The sequence below is a fragment of the Engystomops pustulosus genome, chromosome 6 (assembly GCF_040894005.1).
Source record: "Engystomops pustulosus chromosome 6, aEngPut4.maternal, whole genome shotgun sequence".
Lineage (NCBI taxonomy): Eukaryota > Metazoa > Chordata > Amphibia > Anura > Leptodactylidae > Engystomops > Engystomops pustulosus.
In genome coordinates, this window is record NC_092416.1 from 2,238,826 (window position 1) to 2,256,342 (window position 17,517).

General features: G+C 51.3%; 1 protein-coding gene across 1 annotated transcript in view; it reads right to left on the minus strand.

The window, feature by feature from the left end:
• The window catches only part of GRIK5 (glutamate ionotropic receptor kainate type subunit 5), a 280,456-nt gene that overhangs the window by 113,220 nt on the left and 149,719 nt on the right, over positions 1-17,517 (minus strand). Inside the window, exons 6-9 of the mRNA XM_072112849.1 lie at positions 17,047-17,212; positions 4,994-5,172; positions 4,857-4,910; positions 4,575-4,736 (exon numbers count right to left, since the gene is read on the minus strand). Of these exons, the coding sequence (XP_071968950.1) occupies positions 4,575-4,736; positions 4,857-4,910; positions 4,994-5,172; positions 17,047-17,212 (561 nt within the window). The remainder of the gene's footprint in view (positions 1-4,574; positions 4,737-4,856; positions 4,911-4,993; positions 5,173-17,046; positions 17,213-17,517) is intronic.

The window sequence follows — 17,517 nt, forward strand, 5'->3', positions numbered from 1 at the left end:
ATGTTAAGGATGATACAGGGTACAGGGTCAGGAGGGGCCGGGATGTCTGCAGTGTAATAATATCACATGTTATGGATGATACATGGTACAGGGTCAGGAGGGGGCGGGATGTCTCCAGTGTAATAATATCACATGTTATGGATGATACATGGTACAGGGTCAGGAGGGGTCGGGATGTCTGCAGTGTAATAATATCACATGTTATGGATGATACATGGTACAGGGTCAGGAGGAGCCGGGATGTCTGCAGTGTAATGATATCACAAGTTATGGATGGTACAGGGTCAGGAGGGGCTGGGATGTCTGTAGTGTAATAATATTACATGTTATGGATGATACATGGTACAGGGTCAGGAGGGGCTGGGATGTCTGCAGTGTAATAATATCACATGTTATGGATGATATATGGTACAGGGTCAGGAGGGGCCGGGATGTCTGCAGTGTAATAATATCACATGTTAGGGATGATACATGGTACAGGGTCAGGAGGGGCCGGGATGTCTGCAGTGTAATAATATCACATGTTATGGATGATACATGGTACAAGGTCAGGAGGAGCCGGGATGTCTGCAGTGTAATGATATCACATGTTATGGATGATACATGGTACAGGGTCAGGAGGGGCCGGGATGTCTGCAGTGTAATAATATCACATGTTATGGATGATACATGGTACAAGGTCAGGAGGAGCCGGGATGTCTGCAGTGTAATAATATCACATGTTATGGATGATACATGGTACAGGGTCAGGAGGGGCCGGGATGTCTGCAGTGTAATAATATTACATGTTATGGATGATACATGGTACAGGGTCAGGAGGGGTCGGGATGTCTGCAGTGTAATAATATCACATGTTATGGATGATACATGGTGCAGGGTCAGGAGGAGCCGGGATGTCTGCAGTGTAATGATATCACATGTTATGGATGGTACAGGGTCAGGAGGGGCTGGGATGTCTGTAGTGTAATAATATTACATGTTATGGATGATACATGGTACAGGGTCAGGAGGGGCCGGGATGTCTGCAGTGTAATAATATCACATGTTATGGATGATATATGGTACAGGGTCAGGAGGGGCCGGGATGTCTGCAGTGTAATAATATCCCATGTTATGTATGATACATGGTACAGGGTCAGGAGGGGCCGGGATGTCTGCAGTGTAATAATATCACATGTTATGGATGATACATGGTACAGGGTCAGGAGGGGCCGGGATGTCTGCAGTGTAATAATATCACATGTTATGGATGATACATGGTACAGGGTCAGGAGGGGCCGGGATGTCTGCAGTGTAATAATATAACATGTTATGGATGATACATGGTGCAGGGTCAGGAGGGGCCGGGATGTCTGCAGTGTAATAATATCACATGTTATGGATGATACATGGTACAGGGTCAGGAGGGGCCGGGATGTCTGCAGTGTAATAATACCACATGTTATGGATGATACATGGTACAGGGTCAGGAGGGGCCGGGATGTCTGCAGTGTAATATTATCACATGTTATGGATGATACATGGTACAGGGTCAGGAGGGGCCGGGATGTCTGCAGTGTAATAATATCACATGTTATGGATGATACATGGTACAGGGTCAGGAGGGGCCGGGATGTCTGCAGTGTAATAATATCACATGTTATGGATGATACATGGTACAGGGTCAGGAGGGGCCGGGATGTCTGCAGTGTAATAATATCACATGTTATGGATGATACATGGTACAGGGTCAGGAGGGGCCAGGATGTCTGCAGTGTAATAATATCACATGTTATGGATGATACATGGTGCAGGGTCAGGAGGGGCCGGAATGTCTGCAGTGTAATAATATCACATGTTATGGATGATACATGGTGCAGGGTCAGGAGGGGCTGGGATGTCTGCAGTGTAATAATATCACATGTTATGGATGATACATGGTACAGGGTCAGGAGGGGCCGGGATGTCTGCAGTGTAATAATATCACATGTTATGGATGATACATGGTACAGGGTCAGGAGGGGCCAGGATGTCTGCAGTGTAATAATATCACATATTATGGAGGATACATGGTACAGGGTCAGGAGGGACCGGGATGTCTGCAGTGTAATAATATCACATGTTATGGATGATACATGGTACAGGGTCAGGAGGGGCCGGGATGTCTGCAGTGTAATAATATCACATGTTATGGATGATACATGGTGCAGGGTCAGGAGGGGCCGGGATGTCTGCAGTGTAATAATATCACATGTTATGGATGATACATGGTACAGGGTCAGGAGGGGCCAGGATGTCTGCAGTGTAATAATATCACATGTTATAGAGGATACATGGTACAGGGTCAGGAGGGGCCGGGATGTCTGCAGTGTAATAATATCACATGTTATGGATGATACATGGTACAGGGTCAGGAGGGGCCGGGATGTCTGCAGTGTAATAATATCACATGTTATGTATGATACCTGGTACAAGGTCAGGAGGGGCCGGGATGTCTGCAGTGTAATAATATCACATGTTATGGATGATACATGGTGCAGGGTCAGGAGGGGCCGGGATGTCTGCAGTGTAATAATATCACATGTTATGGATGATACACGGTACAGGGTCAGGAGGGGCCGGGATGTCTGCAGTGTAATAATATCACATGTTATGGATGATACACGGTGCAGGGTCAGGAGGGGCCGGGATGTCTGCAGTGTAATAATATCACATGTTATGGATGATACACGGTGCAGGGTCAGGAGGGGCTGGGATGTCTGCAGTGTAATAATATCACATGTTATGGATGATACACGGTACAGGGTCAGGAGGGGCTGGGATGTCTGCAGTGTAATAATATCACATGTTATGGATGATACACGGTGCAGGGTCAGGAGGGGCCGGGATGTCTGCAGTGTAATAATATCACATGTTATGGATGATACACGGTACAGGGTCAGGAGGGGCCGGGATGTCTGCAGTGTAATAATATCACATGTTATGGATGATACACGGTGCAGGGTCAGGAGGGGCCGGGATGTCTGCAGTGTAATAATATCACATGTTATGGATGATACACGGTACAGGGTCAGGAGGGGCCGGGATGTCTGCAGTGTAATAATATCACATGTTATGGATGATACACGGTGCAGGGTCAGGAGGGGCCGGGATGTCTGCAGTGTAATAATATCACATGTTATGGATGATACATGGTACAGGGTCAGGAGGGGCCAGGATGTCTGCAGTGTAATAATATCACATGTTATGGATGATACATGGTACAGGGTCAGGAGGGGCCGGGATGTCTGCAGTGTAATAATATCACATGTTATGGATGATACATGGTACAGGGTCAGGAGGGGCCAGGATGTCTGCAGTGTAATAATATCACATATTATGGAGGATACATGGTACAGGGTCAGGAGGGACCGGAAATGTCTGCAGTGTAATAATATCACATGTTATGGATGATACATGGTACAGGGTCAGGAGGGGCCGGGATGTCTGCAGTGTAATAATATCACATGTTATGGATGATACATGGTACAGGGTCAGGAGGGGCCGGGATGTCTGCAGTGTAATAATATCACATGTTATGGATGATACATGGTACAGGGTCAGGAGGGGCCGGGATGTCTGCAGTGTAATAATATCACATGTTATGGATGATACATGGTACAGGGTCAGGAGGGGCCGGGATGTCTGCAGTGTAATAATATCACATGTTATAGAGGATACATGGTACAGGGTCAGGAGGGGCCGGGATGTCTGCAGTGTAATAATATCACATGTTATGGATGATACATGGTACAGGGTCAGGAGGGGCCGGGATGTCTGCAGTGTAATAATATCACATGTTATGTATGATACATGGTACAAGGTCAGGAGGGGCCGGGATGTCTGCAGTGTAATAATATCACATGTTATGGATGATACATGGTACAGGGTCAGGAGGGGCCCGGGATGTCTGCAGTGTAATAATATCACATGTTATGGATGACACATGGTACAGGGTCAGGAGGGGCCGGGATGTCTGCAGTGTAATAATATCACATGTTATGGATGATACATGGTACAGGGTCAGGAGGGGCCGGGATGTCTGCAGTGTAATAATATCACATGTTATGGATGATACATGGTGCAGGGTCAGGAGGGGCCGGGATGTCTGCAGTGTAATAATATCACATGTTATGGATGATACATGGTACAGGGTCAGGAGGGCTGGGATGTCTGCAGTGTAATAATATCACATGTTATGGATGATACATGCTACAGGGTCAGGAGGGCTGGGATGTCTGCAGTGTAATATTATCACATGTTATGGATGATACATGGTACAGGGTCAGGAGGGGCCGGGATGTCTGCAGTGTAATAATATCACATGTTATGGATGATACATGGTACAGGGTCAGGAGGGGCCGGGATGTCTGCAGTGTAATAATATCACATGTTATAGATGATACATGGTACAGGGTCAGGAGAGGCGGGGAAGTCTGCAGTGTAATTATATCACATGTTATGGATGATACATGGTACAGGGTCAGGAGGGGCGGGGATGTCTGCAGTGACCCTCTGTATCCATCTCTCCCTCTGATCGGCAGGGCTGGACTCACGGCGGGGCCATGGTAGACGCTCAGCTCGCAGTTCTCCCTCCAGGACATGTTGAGGCTCCTCAGGAACTCCAGGTAGAAGGGGTGGCTGCTGTTATACATGGAGAAGCCCAGGATGTTGGAGTGGTCGCTCACCACCCCTTCCAAGGACAAGAGGGGGAAGTCCTGCGGAGGAAACCAGTGCAGGTAAGTATGTGCCCCCAGCATCCAGCGCAAGCAGTGGTGGCCCTGTAAGTAGGACCTCCCCCATGACAGCCACCATGCCCCTCCCCTTTGACCTCTTACCATAGTGGTCAGAATATATTTATAATGAGCCGACGTCATCCCCAGCTCCGAGGCCTAAGAAGAAGAAGGAGCAGACATGAGACCACACAGAGCCACTAACGGTACGAGACCCCCCCGAGGTGAGCGCGGGGGCGGACCTTCTTCAGGATGAGGTGGGACATGGTCACGTTGGCGTCTATGATGATGGTGGACACTTTGTCGTCACGGATCTCCTTTAGTAACGGCGTGGGGTCATTGGTGTCGTCCAGCATCCGCACCGACAGGGTGTCCTTAGATATTAGGAACTGACGCACCAGCTCCTCCAGCCGCAGCAAACCTGAGGAGAGAAGAGAGGGGGCGCTGATGAGCGGGGGCAGGACCACCACCACAGGCGCACCCCGGGGAAGGGGCACATATCATGCAGGATTAGGGCAACTTCAAAAGATGGTCTCAGAGCTGGTTATACCCCTGCAGAGGTCACAGAGCATGCCCACTACTCTCTCCCATAGAAGTGTATAAGTGATGTCAGCGCTCCCCTCTCCCTCCCTGCAGAGGTCACAGAGCATGCCCACTACACTCTCCCATAGAAGTGTATAAGTGATGTCACAGCTCCCCTCTCCCTCCCTGCAGAGGTCACACAGCATGCCCACTACACTCTCCCATAGAAGTGTATGAGTGATGTCAGAGCTCCCCTCTCCCTCCCTGCAGAGGTCACAGAGCATGCCCACTACACTCTCCCATAGAAGTGTATAAGTGATGTCAGAGCTCCCCTCTCCCTCCCTGCAGAGGTCACAGAGCATGCCCACTACACTCTCCCATAGAAGTTTATAAGTGATGTCAGAGCTCCCCTCTCCCTCCCCGCAGAGGCCACAGAGCATGCCCACTACACTCTCCCATAGAAGTGTATAAGTGATGTCAGCGCTCCCCTCTCCCTCCCTGCAGAGGTCCCAGAGCATGCCCACTACACTCTCCCATAGAAGTGTATAAGTGATGTCAGAGCTCCCCTCTCCCTCCCTGCAGAGGTCACAGAGCATGCCCACTACACTCTCCCATAGAAGTGTATAAGTGATGTCAGCGCTCCCCTCTCCCTCCCTGCAGAGGTCACAGAGCATGCCCACTACACTCTCCCATAGAAGTGTATAAGTGATGTCACAGCTCCCCTCTCCCTCCCTGCAGAGGTCACAGAGCATGCCCACTACACTCTCCCATAGAAGTGTATAAGTGATGTCACAGCTCCCCTCTCCCTCCCTGCAGAGGTCACAGAGCATGCCCACTACACTCTCCCATAGAAGTGTATAAGTGATGTCACAGCTCCTCTCTCCCTCCCTGCAGAGGTCACAGAGCATGCCCACTACACTCTCCCATAGAAGTTTATAAGTGATGTCACAGCTCCTCTCTCCCTCCCTGCAGAGGTCACAGAGCATGCCCACTACACTCTCCCATAGAAGTGTATAAGTGATGTCAGCGCTCCCCTCTCCCTCCCTGCAGAGGTCACAGAGCATGCCCACTACACTCTCCCATAGAAGTGTATAAGTGATGTCAGCGCTCCCCTCTCCCTCCCTGCAGAGGCCACAGAGCATGCCCACTACACTCTCCCATAGAAGTGTATAAGTGATGTCACAGCTCCCCTCTCCCTCCCTGCAGAGGTCACAGAGCATGCCCACTACACTCTCCCATAGAAGTGTATAAGTGATGTCAGCGCTCCCCTCTCCCTCCCTGCAGAGGCCACAGAGCATGCCCACTACACTCTCCCATAGAAGTGTATAAGTGATGTCACAGCTCCCCTCTCCCTCCCTGCAGAGGTCACAGAGCATGCCCACTACACTCTCCCATAGAAGTGTATAAGTGATGTCACAGCTCCTCTCTCCCTCCCTGCAGAGGTCACAGAGCATGCCCACTACACTCTCCCATAGAAGTGTATGAGTGATGTCAGAGCTCCCCTCTCCCTCCCTGCAGAGGTCACAGAGCATGCCCACTACACTCTCCCATAGAAGTTTATAAGTGATGTCACAGCTCCTCTCTCCCTCCCTGCAGAGGTCACAGAGCATGCCCACTACACTCTCCCATAGAAGTGTATAAGTGATGTCAGAGCTCCCCTCTCCCTCCCTGCAGAGGTCACAGAGCATGCCCACTACACTCTCCCATAGAAGTGTATAAGTGATGTCACAGCTCCTCTCTCCCTCCCTGCAGAGGTCACAGAGCATGCCCACTACACTCTCCCATAGAAGTGTATAAGTGATGTCAGCGCTCCCCTCTCCCTCCCTGCAGAGGTCACAGAGCATGCCCACTACACTCTCCCATAGAAGTGTATAAGTGATGTCACAGCTCCTCTCTCCCTCCCTGCAGAGGTCACAGAGCATGCCCAATACACTCTCCCATAGAAGTGTATAAGTGATGTCACAGCTCCTCTCTCCCTCCCTGCAGAGGTCACAGAGCATGCCCACTACACTCTCCCATAGAAGTGTATAAGTGATGTCAGCGCTCCCCTCTCCCTCCCTGCAGAGGTCACAGAGCATGCCCACTACACTCTCCCATAGAAGTGTATAAGTGATGTCACAGCTCCTCTCTCCCTCCCTGCAGAGGTCACAGAGCATGCCCACTACACTCTCCCATAGAAGTGTATAAGTGATGTCACAGCTCCCCTCTCCCTCCCTGCAGAGGTCACAGAGCATGCCCACTACACTCTCCCATAGAAGTGTATAAGTGATGTCACAGCTCCTCTCTCCCTCCCTGCAGAGGTCACAGAGCATGCCCACTACACTCTCCCATAGAAGTGTATAAGTGATGTCAGAGCTCCCCTCTCCCTCCCCGCAGAGGTCACAGAGCATGCCCACTACACTCTCCCATAGAAGTGTATAAGTGATGTCAGAGTTCCCTCTCCCTCCCTGTACAATGGCCGGGGTCACAGATCTCTTCGCCGCGTTCCTTCCACTCTTAGCTTCTGACTGAGATTCCTCCTGACATGTGCTTCACGCGTTTCACAGCCTTGGAGGGGCGAGAAACTGGAGGATTTATGTCATCAAAGATCCTAAAATTAGTTTAAAGGGAAAGTAATTATTCTGCTAGCACCAGCTGTGGATTTACAGAAAGGCCCGTGCCTGCTGGAGCTCCAGAGGAGGGGGCCGTGCCTGCTGGAGCCCCAGGGGAGGGGGCCCGTGCCTGCTGGAGCACCGAGGGAGGGGGCCGTGCCTGCTGGAGCACCAGGGGAGGGGGCCGTGCCTGCTGGAGCACCAGGGGAGGGGGCCGTGCCTGCTGGAGCACCAGGGGAGGGGGCCGTGCCTGCTGGAGCACCAGGGGAGGGGGCCGTGCCTGCTGGAGCACCAGGGGAGGGGGCCGTGCCTGCTGGAGCACCAGGGGAGGGGGCCGTGCCTGCTGGAGCACCGAGGGAGGGGGCCGTGCCTGCTGGAGCACCGAGGGAGGGGGCCGTGCCTGCTGGAGCACCAGGGGAGGGGGCCGTGCCTGCTGGAGCACCGAGGGAGGGGGCCGTGCCTGCTGGAGCACCGAGGGAGGGGGCCGTGCCTGCTGGAGCACCGAGGGAGGGGGCCGTGCCTGCTGGAGCACCGAGGGAGGGGGCCGTGCCTGCTGGAGCACCGAGAAAGGGGGCCGTGCCTGCTGGAGCACCGAGGGAGGGGGCCGTGCCTGCTGGAGCACCGAGGGAGGGGGCCGTGCCTGCTGGAGCACCGAGGGAGGGGGCCGTGCCTGCTGGAGCACCGAGGGAGGGGGCCGTGCCTGCTGGAGCACCGAGGGAGGGGGCCGTGCCTGCTGGAGAACCGAGGGAGGGGGCCGTGCCTGCTGGAGAACCGAGGGAGGGGGCCGTGCCTGCTGGAGCACTGAGGGAGGGGGCCGTGCCTGCTGGAGCACTGAGGGAGGGGGCCGTGCCTGCTGGGGGACCGAGGGAGGGAGGGGGCCCTGCCTGCTGGAGCACCGAGGGAGGGAGCCGTGCCTGCTGGAGCACTGAGGGAGGGGACCGTGCCTGCTGGAGCACTGAAGGAGGGGGCCCTGCCTGCTGGAGCACCAGGGGAGGGGGCCCTGCCTGCTGGAGCACCGAGGGAGGGGGCCGTGCCTGCTGGAGCACCGGGGAGGGGGCCGTGCCTGCTGGAGCACTGAGGGAGGGGGCCGTGCCTGCTGGAGCACTGAGGGAGGGGGCCGTGCCTGCTGGAGCACCAGGGGAGGGGGCCCTGCCTGCTGGAGCACTGAGGGAGGGGGCCGTGCCTGCTGGAGCACCGGGGAGGGGGCCGTGCCTGCTGGAGCACTGAGGGAGGGGGCCCTGCCTGCTGGAGCACCAGGGGAGGGGGCCCTGCCTGCTGGAGCACCGAGGGAGGGGGCCGTGCCTGCTGGAGCACCGAGGGAGGGGGCCGTGCCTGCTTATTTAATTCTACCCCGTGTGGCACAGTCCTGCTCCACCCCTACACTCAATGATTGGGATCCCCTAATAAAAGAAAGCGGATAACAAGAAAAATATGTGCAACAATGAATTTAGCTCCTCCCCTAGTGCACCAAGAGGCATATTTGAATAAATATGAAATATGAATTTTCTGACAATGAGAAAATTCTAAGCAACTGGTTCTCATGGTAGTCACATGATGTATCCTGGTCACACAGCGCTCTGAATGTCATGTGACCCGTCATGGCGGCCAGAAGCAGTGAGTCATGTGACGTCTCCTGGTCACACAGCGCTCTGAATGTCATGTGACCCGTCATGGCGGCCAGAAGCAGTGAGTCATGTGACGTCTCCTGGTCACACAGTGCTCTGACTATCATGTGACCCGTCATGGCGGCCAGAAGCAGTGAGTCATGTGACGTATCCCGGTCACACGTCGCTGTGGAATATCATGTGACCCATCATGGCGGCCAGGAGCAGTGAGTCACATGACGTCTCTTGGTCACACGTCGCTCTGAATAACATGTGACCCGTCATGGCGGCCAAGAGCAGTGAGTCACATGACATCTCCTGGTCACACAGCGCTCTGAATGTCATGTGACCCGTCATGGCGGCCAAGAGCAGTGAGTCACATGACGTCTCCCGGTCACACGTCGCTGTGGAATATCATGTGACCCGTCATGGCGGCCAGGAGCAGTGAGTAACATGACGTCTCCTGGTCACACGTCGCTGTGGAATATCATGTGACCCGTCATGGCGGCCAAGAGCAGTGAGTCACATGACGTCTCCCGGTCACACGTCGCTGTGGAATATCATGTGACCCGTCATGGCGGCCAGGAGCAGTGAGTCACATGACGTCTCCCGGTCACACGTCGCTGTGGAATATCATGTGACCCGTCATGGCGGCCAGGAGCAGTGAGTCACATGACATCTCCTGGTCACACAGTGCTCTGAATAACGTGTGACCCGTCATGGCGGCCAGAAGCAGTGAGTCACATGACGTCTCCTGGTCACACGTCGCTCTGAATAACATGTGACCCGTCATGGCGGCCAGAAGCAGTGAGTCACATGACGTATCCCGGTCACACGTCGCTCTGAATAACATGTGACCCGTCATGGCGGCCAGAAGCAGTGAGTCACATGACGTCTCCTGGTCACACGTCGCTCTGAATAAAATGTGACCCGTCATGGCGGCCAGGAGCAGTGAGTCACATGACGTCTCCTGGTCACAGGTCGCTGTGGAATATCATGCGGCCTGTTCTCGCTCGCTCTGTAGGACTCGCACATTCCCTTCGGTGTCAGTATGGATGATGAGTACACACTGGCGCTGTCAGCTGAGATTACCGCGTCCAGGCGTAACGCGCGTCTCATCGCCAGCGAGAGTGCGAGGGGTAAAACATGAGACGTACGCAGTCAATCTCACAGATTTCACGTCAGATAAATACAAGAAAGACACGACTCATCCGTGAGCGGGAAGACGCGGCACTGCTCTGCTGAATGCAGGAAGGGGGCGCTACAGGCCAACGTGTATGTATGGATGAGCCCGTAACTACAACATGACCGAACCCCCTAATTCTACAAGGTGAGGTCAGATGGGGCCTGAGGTCACACCACACATAATCGTGAAGGACCTCATCACCCTCCTCCAACATCTTCAGGTCTATGAGGTCACACCACACATAATCGTGAAGGACCTCATCACCCTCCTCCAACATCTTCAGGTCTACGAGGTCACACCACACATAATCGTGAAGGACATCATTACCCTCCTCCAACATCTTCAGGTCTATGAGGTCACACCACACATAATAGTGAAGGACATCATTACCCTCCTCCAACATCTTCAGGTCTACGAGGTCCCACCACACATAATCGTGAAGGACATCATCACCCTCCTCCAACATCTTCAGGTCTATGAGGTCACCACACATAATCGTGAAGGACCTCATCACCCTCCTCCAACATCTTCAGGTCTATGAGGTCACCACACATAATCGTGAAGGACCTCATCACCCTCCTCCAACATCTTCAGGTCTATGAGGTCACACCACACATAATCGTGAAGGACCTCATCACCCTCCTCCAACATCTTCAGGTCTATGAGGTCACCACACATAATCGTGAAGGACCTCATCACCCTCCTCCAACATCTTCAGGTCTATGAGGTCACCACACATAATCGTGAAGGACCTCATCACCCTCCTCCAACATCTTCAGGTCTACGAGGTCACCACACATAATCGTGAAGGACATCATCACCGTCCTCCAACATCTTCAGGTGTATGAGGTCACACCACACATAATCGTGAAGGACCTCATCACCCTCCTCCAACATCTTCAGGTCTATGAGGTCACACCACACATAATCGTGAAGGACATCATCACCCTCCTCCAACATCTTCAGGTCTATGAGGTCACACCACACATAATAGTGAAGGACCTCATCACCCTCCTCCAACATCTTCAGGTCTATGAGGTCACACCACACATAATCATGAAGGACATCATCACCCTCCTCCAACATCTTCAGGTCTATGAGGTCACCACACATAATAGTGAAGGACATCATCACCCTCCTCCAACATCTTCAGGTCTATGAGGTCACACCACACATAATCGTGAAGGACATCATCACCCTCCTTCAACATCTTCAGGTCTATGAGGTCACACCACACATAATAGTGAAGGACATCATCACCCTCCTCCAACATCTTCAGGTCTATGAGGTCACCACACATAATCATAAAGGACCTCATCACCCTCCTCCAACATCTTCAGGTCTACGAGGTCACACCACACATAATCGTGAAGGACATCATCACCCTCCTCCAACATCTTCAGGTCTATGAGGTCACACCACACATAATCGTGAAGGACCTCATCACCCTCCTCCAACATCTTCAGGTCTATGAGGTCACACCACACATAATCGTGAAGGACATCATCACCCTCCTCCAACATCTTCAGGTCTATGTGGTCACACCACACATAATAGTGAAGGACATCATCACCCTCCTCCAACATCTTCAGGTCTATGAGGTCACACCACACATAATCGTGAAGGACATCATCACCCTCCTCCAACATCTTCAGGTCTATGTGGTCACACCACACATAATCGTGAAGGACATCATTACCCTCCTCCAACATCTTCAGGTCTACGAGGTCACACCACACATAATCGTGAAGGACATCATCACCCTCCTCCAACATCTTCAGGTCTACGAGGTCACACCACACATAATCGTGAAGGACATCATTACCCTCCTCCAACATCTTCAGGTCTACGAGGTCACACCACACATAATCGTGAAGGACATCATCACCCTCCTCCAACATCTTCAGGTCTATGTGGTCACACCACACATAATCGTGAAGGACATCATTACCCTCCTCCAACATCTTCAGGTCTACGAGGTCACACCACACATAATAGTGAAGGACATCATCACCCTCCTCCAACATCTTCAGGTCTATGAGGTCACACCACACATAATCGTGAAGGACATCATCACCCTCCTCCAACATCTTCAGGTCTATGAGGTCACACCACACATAATCGTGAAGGACATCATCACCCTCCTCCAACATCTTCAGGTCTATGTGGTCACACCACACATAATCGTGAAGGACATCATTACCCTCCTCCAACATCTTCAGGTCTACGAGGTCACACCACACATAATAGTGAAGGACATCATCACCCTCCTCCAACATCTTCAGGTCTATGAGGTCACACCACACATAATCGTGAAGGACATCATCACCCTCCTCCAACATCTTCAGGTCTATGAGGTCACACCACACATAATCGTGAAGGACATCATTACCCTCCTCCAACATCTTCAGGTCTATGAGGTCACACCACACATAATCGTGAAGGACCTCATCACCCTCCTCCAACATTTTCAGGTCTATGAGGTCACACCACACGTAATCGTGAAGGACCTCATCACCCTCCTCCAACATCTTCAGGTCTATGAGGTCACCACACATAATCTTGGAGGACATCATCACCCTCCTCCAACATCTTCAGGTCTATGAGGTCACACCACACATAATCGTGAAGGACATCATTACCCTCCTCCAACATCTTCAGGTCTACGAGGTCACACCACACATAATCGTGAAGGACATCATCACCCTCCTCCAACATCATCAGGTCTACGAGGTCACACCACACATAATCGCGAAGGACATCATTACCCTCCTCCAACATCTTCAGGTCTACGAGGTCACACCACACATAATCGTGAAGGACATCATCACCCTCCTCCAACATCTTCAGGTCTATGTGGTCACACCACACATAATCGTGAAGGACATCATTACCCTCCTCCAACATCTTCAGGTCTACGAGGTCACACCACACATAATAGTGAAGGACATCATCACCCTCCTCCAACATCTTCAGGTCTATGAGGTCACACCACACATAATCGTGAAGGACATCATCACCCTCCTCCAACATCTTCAGGTCTATGAGGTCACACCACACATAATCGTGAAGGACATCATCACCCTCCTCCAACATCTTCAGGTCTATGTGGTCACACCACACATAATCGTGAAGGACATCATTACCCTCCTCCAACATCTTCAGGTCTACGAGGTCACACCACACATAATAGTGAAGGACATCATCACCCTCCTCCAACATCTTCAGGTCTATGAGGTCACACCACACATAATCGTGAAGGACATCATCACCCTCCTCCAACATCTTCAGGTCTATGTGGTCACACCACACATAATCGTGAAGGACATCATTACCCTCCTCCAACATCTTCAGGTCTACGAGGTCACACCACACATAATAGTGAAGGACATCATCACCCTCCTCCAACATCTTCAGGTCTACGAGGTCACACCACACATAATCGTGAAGGACATCATCACCCTCCTCCAACATCTTCAGGTCTACGAGGTCACACCACACATAATCGTGAAGGACATCATTACCCTCCTCCAACATCTTCAGGTCTACGAGGTCACACCACACATAATCGTGAAGGACATCATCACCCTCCTCCAACATCTTCAGGTCTATGTGGTCACACCACACATAATCGTGAAGGACATCATTACCCTCCTCCAACATCTTCAGGTCTACGAGGTCACACCACACATAATAGTGAAGGACATCATCACCCTCCTCCAACATCTTCAGGTCTATGAGGTCACACCACACATAATCGTGAAGGACATCATCACCCTCCTCCAACATCTTCAGGTCTATGAGGTCACACCACACATAATCGTGAAGGACATCATCACCCTCCTCCAACATCTTCAGGTCTATGTGGTCACACCACACATAATCGTGAAGGACATCATTACCCTCCTCCAACATCTTCAGGTCTATGAGGTCACACCACACATAATCGTGAAGGACCTCATCACCCTCCTCCAACATTTTCAGGTCTATGAGGTCACACCACACGTAATCGTGAAGGACCTCATCACCCTCCTCCAACATCTTCAGGTCTATGAGGTCACCACACATAATCTTGGAGGACATCATCACCCTCCTCCAACATCTTCAGGTCTATGAGGTCACACCACACATAATCGTGAAGGACATCATTACCCTCCTCCAACATCTTCAGGTCTACGAGGTCACACCACACATAATCGTGAAGGACATCATCACCCTCCTCCAACATCATCAGGTCTACGAGGTCACACCACACATAATCGCGAAGGACATCATTACCCTCCTCCAACATCTTCAGGTCTACGAGGTCACACCACACATAATCGTGAAGGACATCATCACCCTCCTCCAACATCTTCAGGTCTATGTGGTCACACCACACATAATCGTGAAGGACATCATCACCCTCCTCCAACATCTTCAGGTCTACGAGGTCACACCACACATAATAGTGAAGGACATCATCACCCTCCTCCAACATCTTCAGGTCTATGAGGTCACACCACACATAATCGTGAAGGACATCATCACCCTCCTCCAACATCTTCAGGTCTATGAGGTCACACCACACATAATCGTGAAGGACATCATCACCCTCCTCCAACATCTTCAGGTCTATGTGGTCACACCACACATAATCGTGAAGGACATCATTACCCTCCTCCAACATCTTCAGGTCTACGAGGTCACACCACACATAATAGTGAAGGACATCATCACCCTCCTCCAACATCTTCAGGTCTATGAGGTCACACCACACATAATCGTGAAGGACATCATCACCCTCCTCCAACATCTTCAGGTCTATGAGGTCACACCACACATAATAGTGAAGGACATCATCACCCTCCTCCAACATCTTCAGGTCTACGAGGTCACACCACACATAATCGTGAAGGACATCATTACCCTCCCCCAACAACTTCAGGTCTATGAGGTCACACCACACATAATCGTGAAGGACATCATTACCCTCCTCCAACATCTTCAGGTCTACGAGGTCACACCACACATAATCGTGAAGGACATCATCACCCTCCTCCAACATCTTCAGGTCTATGAGGTCACACCACACATAATCGTGAAGGACATCATTACCCTCCTCCAACATCTTTAGGTCTATGAGGTCACACCACACGTAATCGTGAAGGACCTCATCACCCTCCTCCAACATCTTCAGGTCTATGAGGTCACCACACATAATCTTGGAGGACATCATCACCCTCCTCCAACATCTTCAGGTCTATGAGGTCACACCACACATAATAGTGAAGGACATCATCACCCTCCTCCAACATCTTCAGGTCTATGAGGTCACACCACACATAATCATAAAGGACCTCATCACCCTCCTCCAACATCTTCAGGTCTACGAGGTCACACCACACATAATCGTGAAGGACATCATCACCCTCCTCCAACATCTTCAGGTCTATGAGGTCACACCACACATAATCGTGAAGGACCTCATCACCCTCCTCCAACATCTTCAGGTCTATGTGGTCACACCACACATAATAGTGAAGGACATCATCACCCTCCTCCAACATCTTCAGGTCTATGAGGTCACACCACACATAATCGTGAAGGACATCATCACCCTCCTCCAACATCTTCAGGTCTATGTGGTCACACCACACATAATCGTGAAGGACATCATTACCCTCCTCCAACATCTTCAGGTCTACGAGGTCACACCACACATAATCGTGAAGGACATCATCACCCTCTTCCAAAATCTTCAGGTCTATGAGGTCACACCACACATAATCGTGAAGGACCTCATCACCCTCCTCCAACATCTTCAGGTCTATGAGGTCACACCACACGTAATCGTGAAGGACCTCATCACCCTCCTCCAACATCTTCAGGTCTGTGAGGTCACCACACATAATCTTGGAGGACATCATCACCCTCCTCCAACATCTTCAGGTCTATGAGGTCACACCACACATAATCGAGAATGTCATCATCACCCTCCTCCAACATCTTCAGGTCTATGAGGTCACACCACACATAATCGTAAAGGACATCATCACCCTCCTCCAACATCTTCAGGTCTACGAGGTCACACCAAACATAATAGTGAAGGACATCATCACCCTCCTCCAACATCTTCAGGTCTATGAGGTCACACCACACATAATCGTGAAGGACATCATCACCCTCCTCCAACATCTTCAGGTCTACGAGGTCACACCACACATAATATTGAAGGACATCATTACCCTCCCCCAACATCTTCAGGTCTACGAGGTCACACCACACATAATCGTGAAGGACATCATCACCCTCCTCCAACATCTTCAGGTCTATGAGGTCACACCACACATAATAGTGAAGGACATCATCACCCTCCTCCAACATCTTCAGGTCTACGAGGTCACACTTACACTCGGCCTTGGCACAGATGAGGCTGGTGGATGGGTTGTGGAAGGACTTCAGGATGTGTGACACCGCCAGGCTTATATCTTCATTACTGGGGTACAGGCTGACTGATGCAAAGCGCAAGTACTGGAGCTTGGGGGCTTCTTCTGGTCCCACCTTTATATGAGGAATCTACAAGAAGAGAAAAGAGGGCACATGGATTATTCAGGAATCTGTGCTGGACAATGGGTCATTGCGGGTCACCACTAACTACCATGGATGAAGGGGAACAGGTTTCGGGCATCTCCCGAAGACCATTTATGAAAAGCAAGCCTTGGAGAATATCACCCCATTAAGAAAATCAATTGTTTGAGAAGATCGCTCCTTCATGAAGAACACACCCTGAGAAAGGTCATCTCTTAAAAAAGTCCATTTGAGAAGTCCATGTTCTTCAGGAAGACCCTCCCTGATCTGCACCTTATTTACAGCACTTGATG